General features: G+C 35.9%; 1 protein-coding gene across 1 annotated transcript in view; it reads left to right on the forward strand.

The window, feature by feature from the left end:
• Positions 1-15383, forward strand: part of NEB (nebulin) — a 121529-nt gene that overhangs the window by 13887 nt on the left and 92259 nt on the right. Inside the window, exons 17-35 of the mRNA XM_090143472.1 lie at positions 309-416; positions 1209-1520; positions 2743-2949; positions 3179-3283; positions 4300-4407; positions 4997-5308; positions 6149-6355; positions 7092-7196; positions 7349-7456; positions 7800-8111; positions 8733-8939; positions 9886-9990; positions 10775-10882; positions 12234-12545; positions 12682-12888; positions 13367-13471; positions 13627-13734; positions 14458-14769; positions 14995-15198. Of these exons, the coding sequence (XP_089999598.1) occupies positions 309-416; positions 1209-1520; positions 2743-2949; positions 3179-3283; positions 4300-4407; positions 4997-5308; positions 6149-6355; positions 7092-7196; positions 7349-7456; positions 7800-8111; positions 8733-8939; positions 9886-9990; positions 10775-10882; positions 12234-12545; positions 12682-12888; positions 13367-13471; positions 13627-13734; positions 14458-14769; positions 14995-15198 (3552 nt within the window). The remainder of the gene's footprint in view (positions 1-308; positions 417-1208; positions 1521-2742; positions 2950-3178; positions 3284-4299; positions 4408-4996; positions 5309-6148; positions 6356-7091; positions 7197-7348; positions 7457-7799; positions 8112-8732; positions 8940-9885; positions 9991-10774; positions 10883-12233; positions 12546-12681; positions 12889-13366; positions 13472-13626; positions 13735-14457; positions 14770-14994; positions 15199-15383) is intronic.

Raw genomic sequence — 15383 nt, forward strand, 5'->3', positions numbered from 1 at the left:
TTTATAATGTTTTACATGTTGCTCTTGAATTTTTGAGAATGTTACAAAAGATACAAATACGCTCATACTACAGATTTCTTTCACTGATGCACAATTCTTTATAATCAACTTATATCACTGTAATTTTTCACTCTTGGTATCATTTGAATTTTCAAGCAAATCCCAGCTACTCATGTAATCATGTAATTAATTTAGTTTAACTAATAAAGAAATAATAAAACACTAAAGGAAGCATCTCATACTAAAGATTTGTCTTATAATTCACATGAATACTAGTTCTCTAGAATAATACTGGTTTTCTTTTTTAGGCCTATTATAAACAGGACTACCACGATCTAATAGCTAAAGGGACCAACGTGTCACTTGATGCTATTCCAATTACTCGAGCAAAAGCATCAAGAAACATTGCTAGTGATGTAAGTATCAATTCCTGGTAAACTTGTTTTAAGCATTTAGTAAAAATGTCAACCACTCCAGGCTATGTGGTAGACTGTAAGTATTCCATAAGTCTCACTAGAGTCACTAATGTGAGAAAGACATTCTCAGTCTTTCCCAAATTGTTGGTTTGTGTAAAACTTCTTTTATTTTAATCATGTTTGCTTTAAATAAGCAAATGCTACTGTACTGTGTTTCCTAAACCACTGTTCACAGGAGAGATGAAATCAGTAGTTCTTGCAGTCATTTGCTGACAGATTTCCAGTAAATGAGCTACGTTAGCATCTGCTTAGACCGTGAGACAATATATACTGAGGTAGTTCTGAGTTAGGTGGAATTGGAAGGCCATATAGCACAAATTGATGAAGTGGATTATGATTCGATGGTTTCAGATAGTAGAGGAAGCTTCTCAGTTGTACTCTTTTTACTATTCAAGTGAGAGAGATGGATCGTCTCAATTGTTTTAATGTTTTTCATACACCTCTCAGCACAGTAGTTTTAAGGAAATGATATCATTTCCTTTCAAGGAAAGCTGTGGCTGATGAATCATTGTTATGTGTATAACCTGTTGTGCATAGCCTTAGATGGTGGAAAAAGAAAAGCTGATATTGTTGGGTATGCTGTTTAGACTAATGTTCCTGAACAGGTTGCATTATTCCTTCCCAATGAAAGTCATAACAGATTTTCTTCTCTTTTTTTTTTTTTTTTTTTTTTTGGGTTTAGACATCAGTAGCTATGTGACAATATATTTGATCTCTTTTCTCTGTTTCTAGTATAAATATAAAGAAGCATATGAAAAGGCTAAAGGAAAACAGGTTGGTTTCAAAAGCCTGCAAGATGACCCCAAGCTTGTTCACTACATGCATGTTGCAAAGATTCAGTCCGATCGTGAATATAAGAAGGACTACGAGAAGAGTAAGACTAACTATCACACACCTCCTGACACATTCAGTATCCAGGCTGCAAAGAAGTCTCAGGATGTAGCTTCTACTGCCCACTACAAAAATCTGATCCATCACTACACTTATCTGCCAGATGCTATGGATGTTGAGCTTGCAAAGAACATGATGCAAATTCAGAGTGATGTAAGTATTTCAGTGGCTGCTGTCTCACTGATGTTTTTCATACACAAATAAACATGAAATAGGTATTTCTGTTCAGTGAAAGTTACCATCACTGTATGGGAATGGTTTGTTTTCATTAATTCCTGGGGACCAGCATTAGAAGCTTTAAATATCAGCTGGTGGAATTTAGAAGTACCACAGTCCAGGTGAGTTACACTCAAAAGGATTTTGATGGTGGCATGCCTATGCAGAGCAGATTTTTGGGATATGGCATGCAAATGAATTTATTTTCTTTTAAAAAATTTTTCAGAGAACATTTATTTTGCAACTAACATAATTTGGTTTTATTCTTTAAGACTTTCAAGTTTCCCTGTTTTGTCTTCACATGAGACAGATGTGGTAGTGTGGGTGGACTATGAGCCAATAGCATGATGGAGTGAACAAACTGTAGCTATTGGTAGTGTTAGGGATACCAGGGATACCTCCTCTGGGGATCTGTAGCATAAGAGATTTCTTGCAGGACTGTCTTGGTTGTTCTTGCAGATACAGAGTTTTAGATGATTAAGCATGCCAGGTTGCACTTTGCAGCTGTTTGGATGCTGTGGAGTTTCCCTCTCTCTGTTTTTCTATGAAGAATGGCTGCTTTTGAATTTAGACCATGGAAGGAGCTTAAAAATGTGTCTATAATATCCTTGCATTCAGGCTGTTCACTGACTGTATCTAAATGTCAATATTGATACTTTGTGTATTACCTGCATAATTGCAGCCTAGGTAGATTTTTTTACTTGAAGCCTGTAAATGTAAGTTCTGCATATTTCACTGGGGGAGGAATTATAAGAGGAAAAAAAAATTAAGTCTCTGCTGTGCGGACCTTTGTGTAAAAGAGCAGCTCTGATAAAGACTGCTGGAACACAGGCCAAATTGAACTGTGGTCAGTGAACACCTTATCTTAGTTTAGATGTCATTAATGATTGGAGATGGGTGAAATTTTTCAGAAGGGTAAGAGAAATGAAGCTTAGTAAATACTGAAAAGTTGTTAATGTTTATAAGAAATAAATGAGGAAGAAAAAATACAGTAGCTTAGTTTTTACCTATGAAATGACAGAAAAAAATAATCTGTTATTGCCTTTTAGAATTTATAAAAAATTCCTGCTGATGTAGAACATACGAGTGAGGCTCTGTGACTATTGTTTAAACAGTTCTGTGGGATAATCTTGGTTCATGCTGTCTTTCTGTCCTTCAGAATGTATACAAACAAGACTATAACAGTTGGTTCAAGGGTATTGGATGGAGTCCCCTCGGCTCTCTGGATGTAGAAAAAGCTAAAAAGGCTGGAGATGCATTAAATGAGAAGAGGTACCGTCAGCACCCAGACACCATCAAATTTACAAGTGTGCCAGACTCAATGACAATGGTTTTAGCTCAGCACAACACCAAGCAACTGAGTGATGTAAGTAATTGTTTGTTACTGATGCAGTATGGAGGTTTTATTTCTTACCATGCATTTATGATTTTTCTGTTACTATCTGATGTTCCACCTTAGAAACTGTAGAGTTTAAAAAATGTACAAATAGTAAAGTCGTAATTTGTTGGTAGGAATTAAGGATAGTTGTTTTGTCTCTTTGTTAATACTAATATTACCTGCTGTGTTCTTATTAACAGTTTGTTTTGCTGTGCAGGTAGCATATAAGCAAGAGGGTGAAAAAGTAAAGCACAAATACAAGCTTGATCCTGATGTTCCTCAGTTTATTCAAGCAAGGGTCAATGCCTTCAATTTGAGTGATGTGAGTATGCAACCAATAGTGCATTCAATTATACATTCATCATTTCTTAATAGAAAAATGACTTTTTATATCTATGATATTGAATACAGAAGTGTGCAAGCTCTCTGTTCAGGTGAACCGTTACTTCTAGAAGTCAATGGGTTTGACACCTGTTAAGCAAATTTTTAATTGTGTCTTTGAGCACTGCTGAACATGAAGACATTTCAGTGATCTGTTGCCAGACTAGTGGGAGAGCATGAATGAGGATAAGATCATGACTTTTATTATTCAAGTGCATATGGGTTTGAAAGCTAACGTTCCTCATTGTTGTACAAAATGTATTGGAGAGGAAAGCAGCACAGCTTCTCTGTGTGTTTTGCCTCCTGCTGCTGAGCTTTCAAAGGAAATGTAAGAAATGTCAAAAAGTAATGCTTTCTTCTTGTTGTTCAGCTATCAGTCTGACTGCTTTCTGCTCCTTTTTTGCATCTGTCCAAGAATGTAAGGATCTCCACTGATAGTTTTATTACCATTCTGATGGTAAATTTTTTGGTGGCATTATCAGGCCTCCAGGAGTTAAAATCAGAAATAGATATATCCTTTTATTCCATCCTTTGAAAAGCCATAGAATACTGTTAGTCTGTCCAGATTCTAACCACTAATTAGAAATCAGCCAGGCTGCTTCCTTCGAACCAGAGGTCTTGATTTTGAAGCTCATAGGAAAAAAAAGGCCTGAAGGTTCAGTGAAGTGAAAAAGGATTTTTGTTACGAAGGGCGAAAATTCTGCTGATGGAGTCGTTCTGTATAGAAACTGAAGAAAGTGGAGTTAAAGATTTAGTTTACATGAATTAAACTGATTGTCTTGAACTATGGTTGTAATAAATTTGTCGTAATACAGCTGTAGGTTGTGTAGAGGTTAGCATTTTTCCTTGCAATTGCACAGACTGTTTTCATCACCATAAAAACAATAAAAATTAAGACTTAGATGTGTTAATATTTCTTATTGTGACATTGCTGACTTACCTATTTTTTCCCATCAGGCTAACTACAAAGCAGACTGGAAAAAAACCATTGCCAAAGGATATGATCTGAAACCAGATGCCATTCCTATTATTGCTGCTAAGGCATCTCGAAATATTGCAAGTGATGTAAGTATATTTTGCATAAGAGGAATGCAAAGGTCTATTGCCTTCTTTCTGGAGCATATCATGCTACTGTGTGTAATGCTGTGTATGTGTAATGATATATAAATACTTGACACTGAGTGTTGAAATTCTTATGGTATGGAAAATTCAGATGTTCATGTGACCCCGAGGAAAAAAAGGTATTTCTTTTGGAATTATGTTTTAATGTGACTCTGGTGAGGTGGGGCTGTGTTATATATGCTTAGATTATCCACCAGCTTCTGTGATAGTTTCTGTATGACAACTTACCTAAGCTGTGTTCTTAGCTGCCAAAGGCCTGTACGTTTGAAGACCTGTGCATCTACTTGTCTGACATTCATGAATTGTACAGATATGTGGCTCTTCTCAAGCAGCTACTATCATTTGGCAACATTAAAGTTTGGTGTGCCATCTGAAGCAAGCTACGAAAGGAGATTTGAAATGCAGGAATAAATTTACTAACTTTTGTAAAAGGCTGGAAATGAATTCTGTTAGAATTTCAATGTATTAAAGTTATCAATTGTGTGTTTTGTATTTCCAAAGTAGATAAAGATTTCTTTTGCTTTGTCTCTAGTACAAGTACAAGGAGTCATACGAGAAAGATAAAGGCAAACAGGTTGGATTCCGTAGCCTGCAGGATGATCCCAAACTTGTTCATTACATGCGCGTGGCCAAAATCCAATCAGAGCGTGAATACAAGAAGGATTATGAAGTGACCAAGACCAAATATCATACTCCCTTGGATATGTTCAGTGTGACGGCTGCCAAGAAGGCTCAGGAAGCTGTTACAAACGCAGGCTATAAACAGCCCATTCACCATTATACTCTCTTGCCTGATTCTGTGAATCTGGAGCTATCAAGAAACATGATGCAGCTTCAGAGTGATGTATGTAATGGTTAAGCAGCTCATTTTTTTCTGTGCAGTATTACTGTGTCACAGTGTTAACCTTTTAAGTCTAAAAAATGAACTACATCAGATTAAGGGTAGATTGAGATCTGGTCTTGAGCTGGATATTTTTCAGAGGTTGTTGTATGTGCAGTTGATAAGTTCTAGGGAACTTACTTAGATAACTTTCTTTGTGTCTCCATGTATTTGACTGCTCAGCAAATTAATGTCCTGTGACAGATCCTTTGTATTCTTTTTCACAGATCCAAATTTGATCAACTCCCTCATATTTCTCACATTGCAGTTCAGGAATTTGTTTCACTTTTTTTCAGCATTTTCATACCTTTATCTGCTATAAAAGCCATTTTTTAAAGTATGTTTAAATAGAAATGGTGTCTCTTCAGGATTGTATAGAACCAGGCCACCAAGCAGAAGCTTTAGAAAAAGATTCACAGTGAATTAATTCCACTGTGAACTGAGCTGGTTAACCAAGAGTGTCATTAAAATAACTGAGTTTTTTTTTTTTGTCAGGTTTTCATGTTTACTGCTCAAAGTTTGTTTTAAAGGCTGTGCATTTGTTATGTAGTGTGAATTCTAAATATAACCCAATAAGTTGGGTTAGTGAAAATAGTTTCTTTATCCCTAATGATTTTTAGTGTTTTGCTGAGCAGTTGGAAAACATCAGTGGTTTTGGCAAGCTTGTATAAATTGTACTTAAAAATGAATGGCCAGGAGGAGGTTCAAGGCCTCATCTGTTTGTGTTTGTTTGTTTATTTTCTATATGTATGGGCGTTTTTATTTCCCTTATCTCACTGTTTTGCCTTGTTTATTTCTTAAAAGAACGTGTATAAAGCAGACTTTAATAACTGGCTGAGAGGAGTTGGCTGGTTGCCAATTCAATCCTTGGATGTAGAAAAGGCCAAAAAAGCTTCAGATATTCTCAGTGAAAAGAAATATCGCCAGCACCCTGACAAGCTGAAGTACTCTATTCCACTGGATGCAATGGAACAAGTGCTAGCTAAACAAAACGCCAAGACTATGAATAAGGTGAGAACTTGTTCAGATGATCACAGCTAAGCCATGGATCTTCATCCTGCAAAATGTATAATAGTTGCATTCCCAAGGAGCTCATAAGAATTTCCAGGGGGTATACTGGTATAGTTAGTTAACATTGGACACTAAGAGTTAATAGAGGCCTCAGACTCTAAGCATAATTAAGAAAGTTTCATTTCAAGTTTATAAAAATTAAAGATTTCACTTCTATGCCTATGATAAAAAATGTCCTGTGCAGATTTTTAGTGCTTTGGTAATCTTTGCTCTTTTTCTACAGAAAGTAGTGTTAATAGTGAGCTGAATCAAATCCTGTACAATTCTGTCTGCTTTTGCAAGCATCAGTAAGAAACTGGGAATTATTTAAGTTTGTCTCTAGTTATCTCAAACACCACTGGAACTTATTCTTTGTTTGCTATGGAATGAGAGTGCATGGAAAAAGAATCACCTGTGCTTTGCATTTAAGGATATGCATGAAGAAGGGAAGGCTGCAGACTTAATTTTCAATTTCAATATTTAGTAGTTATCAAAAGATACTTTTTGAGTTTCTCAAATGAAATACTAAAGGAAGATGAGGAATATAATGTTGGCATCCTGCAGTTATATTTGTTATTTTTAGTGCTTATGCAACTTTGTAGTTTAAAAGATTATTCACTGCACATAAGCAAAACAGAAGCAAGCTTGCATTTTGTAAGTGTAACTCCTTTTCAGTGCTATAACTTTGTAATTGCAGAGGCTCTACACTGATAAATGGAACAAAGAGAAGACCAGCATTCATGTTATGCCAGATACTCCAGAAATTCTGCAGTCTAGAGTGAACCAGATCACAATGAGTAATGTAAGTTGCTGTGTTTAGTGAGGACATTCAATGTCTGTTGCATATGTCAAAAATTGGTGTAATTCTTAGGTTTTTTTTGAAAATATTTAAGAGCACTTCAGTACTTCTGCCTTTGTAATAGAGTACCTGTTCTCTTTTCTATTTTAAATTAGAAACTATACAAAGCTGGATGGGAGGAAGACAAGAAGAAAGGTTATGACATGCGTCCAGATGCTATTCCAATAAAAGCAGCCAAAACTTCCCAGGACATTGCAAGTGATGTAAGTTTGTTTGTCAGCAGCATTCAGAATCTTTTCAGAACCAGTCAGAACTTTGCTCTGTTATACCCCAATATGGTTTCACTTACATGTTTGCTGTGATGAGCCTTTGCATTACCTGCTCTCAGGCTTGCTTCAGGAGTAACTCTGAATTGTGCCCTTTTGTTCATTGTAAAACTCATATAGTTACTGGGCTATTTTGTGATACTGAATATGTGTAAACAACTAAGCCTGAGATCTCGTAATGAAACAGAACAAATTTTTCTTTTTTTTCTGAGATAAAAATGAGCCTAATAATGTACTTTTTTTTTTTTCTTCTGCCATTGTTTCTCTTTCCTGCTGTCAGTATAAATACAAACTAGCCTATGAAAAAGCAAAAGGAAAGCATATTGGGTTCCGCAGCCTTGAAGACGACCCCAAGCTGGTGCACTTCATGCAGGTGGCTAAGATGCAATCTGATCGTGAATACAAGAAAGATTATGAGAAGGCAAAGACTAACTTCCATACTCCAGTTGACATGCTCAGCGTTGTGGCAGCCAAGAAAGCACAGGAAGTGGCTACAAATGCAAACTACAAAAACTTGATCCATATCTACAATGTTTTACCTGATGCTATGAGTCTTGAATTAGCCAAAAACATGATGCAGATACAAAGTAATGTAAGTCTTTGCTTTACCAGTACGATTATGCTTAGTTTATGAGAGAATGCTTTAAGATAAATAGAAAATTTTTCTGAGTGAAAATAGTTCAATTAAATGCTAAAATGTTGTAAATAAAATGAGACTTCCAACAATGATAGCCATGGTATATTTTGAAGACTCTGAAATACTGAATTACATTTATCATTAAAAGAGTTCAGGCTCAGAAATAATAATGTTTATAGAGTGAAATGGATGCATACTGCTTATACGTTCTGTCAGACTCTTCAGCAGCTGTCCTTTTCTACAAGCCAAGGCAACAAGAAGCTTCACTTTCCATCAAGTTTTTTCTTATACTTCCAAAAAGAATAAGAAAAACAGCTCTGTAGCTGAGTTCTCAGAGTTTCTGGGCTATTTAGACCCTAGAGAAGATACATATATTTAGTATTATATATATTTATTTTATTATTTTATTATAAATGCACTTTACTCCTAAATAGACACTGGATGCATCTTGATACTGTTTGATTCTTCTTAAAATAAGTGCACTGAAAATCCATTATACATTAATTACAGGAAGATGTATCAAAATTTTCAGGCATACGTGTGCATCTAATTACTTTCTTTTCCTTCTGCTTCCAGAATCAATACAGAGCAGATTATGATGAAAGTATGAAGGGTGTTGGATGGATGCCTCTGGGCTCTCTGGAGGCTGAGAAGAACAAGAAAGCCATGGAAATTCTTAGTGAAAAGAAATACCGTCAGCATCCAGACAAGTTGAAGTATTCTGTTCCTCTGGATTCCATGAATATGGCCTTAGCTTTACATAATGCTAAAATCATGGATGAGGTAAGGCAATATTCATCACAACTTATTTAAGTTTTCAGAAATGAGGTATCAGTTTTACCGGATGTGGTCTTTTGGGTTAATAACTTCTATATTTGTCAGTTTGGGTAGCTAATGAAAACGCTTGGCTGTCACTGGATTTCATCTTAATAGAGCCATACTGCATCTTAACTTACTTTACTGTATCTTTATATCACTGACCTATCGTTGAGATTCAGTTTAAAGCCCAGCATAATCCTGATAATTTCTTCATAAGATCTGCTCAACATCACAGATTGTAGACTTCTAATAGTTTAAGTTTATGGGCTGAAAACATCGGTGAGTCCCATTAAAACTTTTAAACATATAGTCTGTATAATCTGATGCCTATTATATCAGTGTGGAATTGCTGGATAACAATAATGCTCTTATATATTGAGATATCGATTTTTCTAATTCTTCTGCTGAACTGACAGAATCCACTGCTGTCCTCTAGAAGTGTCTCGTGTTCATGTGCACTGTGTTTGGAGAGGTCACCTAGATTTTAGGTGCCTTTTCTTTAATTTTTACTTCCTCTAAGAAAAGGAAGATTTCTCCCTCAACTGATGCTTGTTTTATATGAGATAGGCTGTAAGCCACCTTGCTTGGAAGATTATTAGCTTATTCTTTTAACACTTCTTTTTGTACCTTCTGACTTGGTTTTGATAACTATTGTTGTCTGTTGAATGTGCTTGAACACTGTGCTGGACAAAAGACAAGCAATAAAATATTGTAGCAAGATTGGTATTTCTTCAACTTTTATTGCAGACTTGGACAGTTATCTTTGTAAGAGCTATTCCTGATTAAAAAAAAGATGGTCTTAACATGCTAATGCTGCAGTTACATTACTGTAAAGAAAGATGATACTTAAAAAATAGTTACAGTTAAAATTTTTTGGTAAACTGACGTGATATTTGCTTTTTCTTTCTAGCACCAATACAAACAAGCATGGGAAGAGGACAAGAAGAAGGTTCACATGACACCAGATATTCCACAGTTTGCTTTAGCAAAAGCTAACGCGTTTAATATAAGTGATGTGAGTACTGTTTGTAAAAAGTTGCTCCTTTTTTTTTTTAATTAGAGGTAAATAACAGCTTAGGAAAGTTTCTGTAATACTCACTTTGTTAGCCTGTGTTGGTTCCACAGAATGCTATTTTCCTTTTCCCACTGTCCTTCCCTGAAATTAAATACCAAAAGTTGTCAAGAAAAAGCAATAATATATATGGACAGGTTACGTAGCATTCATGTGGGTCATTAAAATCTAATAATTATCAACAAAATAATACAGTTTGAGCACCATTCGTGTTGTTTCTGTATTTATTATTTTATTTTCTAATACACAGTGTTTTTTAGTGGATTCAGAATTCTTTCTGGAAGTTGAACTTATGGTCTATAATGTTACATAAAGAATTTCTCAGTAGCTGTGAAATCTGCATATGCTAAATAAAAATTGTAATTGTACACATCTTTATTTGCATGTGAATGAATAATCTCATTTTTAGATGTAAATTTTCACCAGGTTTGTTTTTTTGTGCATATGTAAAAGAAATGCAGGTATTTGCTCTTTTGTTTTAGGTATTTTTACTGGTTATAGTGCAGTTCAGCTGATTGATTTGTAAATTTAAGGAGTGAAGTTAATTTTGAAGGTGACTCCATGTTTTTGTGTGCCTCAATGGCTTAAACAACTTTTCAAATAATATTAAACGTATGAATAGTCTGTGTCTACAGCTGACATATAAAATATATACAGTATGACTTCTTTTTAAGTACATGTTGTGTATTCTGCATTTTTAAAGGATGTCTCTTCTTTCCTTTCACAGAAAATGTATAGACATTCTTTTGAAGAAGCCAGAAAGAAAGGGTATGATCTCAGATCTGATGCTATCCCTATTAAGGCTGCCAAAGCTTCCAGGGACATTGCTAGTGATGTAAGTTCTGGAAAAAACAACAATCAATTTCATTTTCTTGGCCGATTCTATGAAGTCTGTTTATTCTATTGTTTGTAAATAATCCTGATGTATTCTAATGCATTTTCTAGCATGGTTGAAGTACAGATTCTCCGTTAGAAGGGTAAGGAGATGCATGGAAGACTCTCAGGAGGAAGATATAGACACATTAGTCTTGCAAGAATTAGAAAAGAACAAATATAGCCTTGAATTACTCTTGCTTCTGGCATGTTCTTTTAGTGATAGCCTTATTAAATTTCATCTTTAAATTAAATGCAGAGAATACAAGTTTCTGGAATTCTCACCATTCTGAAATCCTTTGTTTATCACTGACAAGGGTTTTCCTGTAGTGAAGCCAGCCTGGGAGAGCAGTGAAATTAGGGCCTAAGGACACGTTATTTTTTTTTTTTTAGCCCTCTATCTTTCTTGATGACCTATGAGATGGAGCAGCCACTGAAAAATCAATTTGCTCTACCACTGCTCTAAGTGTGAGGGCAGTCTAGTCCCTCAGTTCTCACCAGGTAGTAAGCAGTTAAGGAAAATGGAACTGATGTTTGGTCTGTGAAGTCCATGGTCCAGAGCTGGTTAGAGACTGAGGAAGGATTTAAGAAATTGATCCAGTGATTTTATTAATTAAACAAATGCAAAAAGATCTGGTGTATCTTGAATTCATGATTCATTTGAGCAAATTAACTTCATGGAAGTGCTATACAGATCTGTTGGTTTATGTCCAGTCTTTAGATACAAATTCAGGTTTTCTAATTGTGGCTCAGACTATCACTAAGATTGTTACTCAAGCTGAACAGTGGAAGTAGTACAAACATAAAGACAGAGAGCAGTGTGGGTTGATGCATCCTGCTTCTAGTGCTTGTGATAGTTCATCTTAGAGCTAGTAAGGTTATCTCTGAGCTCTAGTGTAGAAAGAATAAGTAGATGTTTTCCAAAGGACTATCTTCAAATCAGATCTAATGTGTTGGTTTGGATTTTTGTCTTTCTGCTTGATATTCTCATTGTACCATTTGTAATGAGGTTAGAAAGCAATCACATCCCAAGTTACATTGAACCCCACGCAAAAGCAGAATAAAGTAGCGTATGGAAATTGCATTTCTCAAGAAAATGTTTTATGAATACTGGTTTTGATGGGGCCTTCACAGAATTTTGACACTTGTTAAGCACTGTGACAAGAAGCAGACAGAACTACCACCTCCATATTCTTAGTGTTTGTTTAATAATGTAAAAATTCTAATTCACTTTTTTTTTTCCTTACAATGTAGATGTTGCTTGTTAAACAAATGAAGTAGAACTAAAATCTCTGTGTCTGTTCTCTGCACAGTATAAATACAAATTAGGTTATGAACAAGACAAGGGAAAGCTTGTAGGCTTCCGCAGCCTTCAGGATGATCCTAAACTTGTCCATTATATGCAAGTGGCTAAGATGCAGTCTGACCGTGAATACAAGAAGGCCTATGAGGCAAGCAAGACTCACTACCAAACACCTTCTGATGCACTCAGTATCATGGCAGCTAAGGAGGCACAAGATCGTGTAACCAATGCAAACTACAAACGACTGATACACCACTATATGCTTCTGCCAGATGCAATGAGTTTTGAATTGTGCAGGAACATGAATCAGATACAAAGTAATGTAAGTTTCTGTTTTCTTTCTCATTATCGTTCACATCTACACCTGTTTTCTTCTTTTCTCGAGTTTTGGAAAGAAGAATAATTTAGTGTGAACCATTTGTAAGTTGTAATCTTTGCTTTTGTTTCCTGGCTGGCAGAATGAATACAAACAGGATTACAATGAATGGTTCAAAGGTATTGGTTGGAGTCCTGTTGGTTCTCTGGATGTGGAGAAATCTAAGAAAGCTACAGAAATTGCAAGTGACCGGAAATACCGACAGCATCCCAGCACATTTTCTTTTACAAAACAGATTGATGCCATGGATATGGTCCTTGCAAAGCACAATGCAGATATAATGAATAAAGTGAGTATTTATGGGGAACATTTGTCAGATGCTCATATATAACTAATAAACTTTGTATAAATCTCTGTCACTACTTTTACATAGCAGTGTTTCCCCAGGGAAAAATGACTATTGCTTAAAGATGGCTCCTTTTTCAAATTTTTTCTTAATTGAAATACTCAGTTACTGCTAAGAAGCATTGATTAAATCAATCTTTTGCTCATTTTTTTCATTGCTACCTCTCCAACATCTATTTTTCTCATACTTACATGGCAATTACTGATGTTAAATCTTGGTGGGTAGGCCTCAATAGAAGCAAGACTGGATCCTGATTTGACTGATTCCGGATTGAGTCATCACATATTAAAATAAATCTAGGTTAACATCTTCTGCTCTTTAGCCATCCATAATCAAAGTGCATAGACAGAAGGGTGAAAACCCTGTAAGACTTGGACTTTGTCACCTGTACTAATAGTCTGATGTTCCTTTTTTTCAATAGCATGCTTATACACAAGCCTGGGAGAAGGATAAAACTCAAGTTCATGTGATGCCAGATACACCAGATATTTTACAGGCAAAACAGAACAAGGCGAACTACAGTCAGGTAGAGCTTTTTGATGCTTTCTTTTACATTTCAAACAAATGTTAAATTAATCTACTTCTGATTTCAAGGTGCCTTTCATTTCAAAGTAAATATCTAAGTAGAAGGTGACGTAAGTATTAATAAGGCCTTTTAATCAAAATTATTTTCAATTTTAGAAACAATACAAGCTCGACTGGGAGGAAATGATTAAGAAGGGCTATGACCTCACACCTGAAGCCATTTCAGTGAAAGCTGCCAAAGCTTCAAGGGACATTGCAAGTGATGTAAGCAACATTTATTTCTGTCTGAAGTGCGCTCTTATGTGGACCCCTCTGTAAAAGAGTGACTTGTAGTTTACAAAAAAAAAAAAAAAATTGCTGATAAAAACATTCCTGGTCCATTTTTGTCAGTGAAGACAACATTTTAAGGAGAGCGATTCTTATATTTTGGCACTTCAAAGAGATTGTGGTCCACCCAGGAAGTGGCTGGTCATAGGAAGTTAGGAGCAATTTGAACTGAATTGTCTCCTCTTTTGAATGTTGTCTTCAGAGCATCAGGAAGTTGGTCCCAGTGCTTCCACTTTGAAATCCTCTTTACAACTCAGAAGTAGATATGGTGACACGTCTTGTTGTTATTTTCCGTAACTTGATATTAATATCAACTCCTGTATTTATGGAGGAGATTTCACCAATCGTTGGACACGTGGTCAATGCTTAAGCTGATTGTTTTATTTATCAAAGTAGTGCAGTGTGACAGCCTTTGGGCTGTGACCGTATAAATCAGTGGCGCAGGAAACTGCTGTTAGAGCCATGCACTGTTCCTCTCCAGAGGAGTCAGTTGGTTCCCAGGGAAGACATTCACAGGCACCAAATGATGCACATGAATTGAGGGGCTGCTGTCTCATTGGTAATGAGGAGCATTAAACTGAGTGAATATATTTGCCTTATACATTTTATCACTGCCTCATTCTTACTGCAATTTCAATAATGTAATATTTATAATTTTAGTACAAATACAAGGAGGGTTACCGCAAGCAGCAGGGACATCACATTGGATTCCGGAGCTTACAGGATGATCCGAAGATGATGTGGTCTATGCAAGTAGCTAAGATGCAGAGCGAGAGGGAGTATAAGAAAGACTTTGAAAAGTGGAAGACAAAGTTTAACATGCCTGTGGATATGTTAGGCTTCCTTCTGGCTAAGAAATGTCAGGAATTGGTTAGTGATATAGACTATAAACACATGCTACACCGCTGGACTTGTCTACCAGACCAAAATGATGTCACCCAAGCAAAGAGGGTCTACGATCTACAGAGTGATGTAAGTCTTCTCTGAATTTGATTTCTTCATTTTATGTAAAATATTTACTACTTTTTGAAAGGTATCTTTAATAACTTGCTCTTGACTTACTGACTTATTGACTTATTTAATAACTCGCACTGAAGTTCAAATTGAGGGTAATACACCTGTTAGTCTTTTAATATGGTTTAATACACGGGCAGTGAAAGAACATATCCTATGATTGATTGATTGATTCCTTAACAGAATCTGTACAAGTCAGATCTACAGTGGCTCAGGGGCATTGGATGGAGTCCTTTGGGATCTTTGGAGTCTGAAAAGAACAAGAAAGCTTCTGAAATACTGAGTGAAAAGAAGTACCGGCAGCACCCAGATACTATTAAGTTCACAAGTATCCCAGATGCCATGAATATCACTCTAGCAAAATCTAATGCCAAAAACAGAAGTGATGTAAGTTGCTTTAGATCCAGTAAGTGAAAGAATACTTTAGCGTACGTTTGTTATAAAGATCGCCATACCAGAATGCAATTAAAATATACAGGTATCTAGCATTTGCAATCTGTGCCTTATGTTCAGTTGTGTCTTATTCAGCAGATTTGGGTCTTTAGGACTATCTAATTTATTCAGCAATAACT

This window comes from Phasianus colchicus, chromosome 7, assembly GCF_987193195.1.
Source record: "Phasianus colchicus chromosome 7, bPhaCol1.hap1.1, whole genome shotgun sequence".
Taxonomy (NCBI): domain Eukaryota; kingdom Metazoa; phylum Chordata; class Aves; order Galliformes; family Phasianidae; genus Phasianus; species Phasianus colchicus.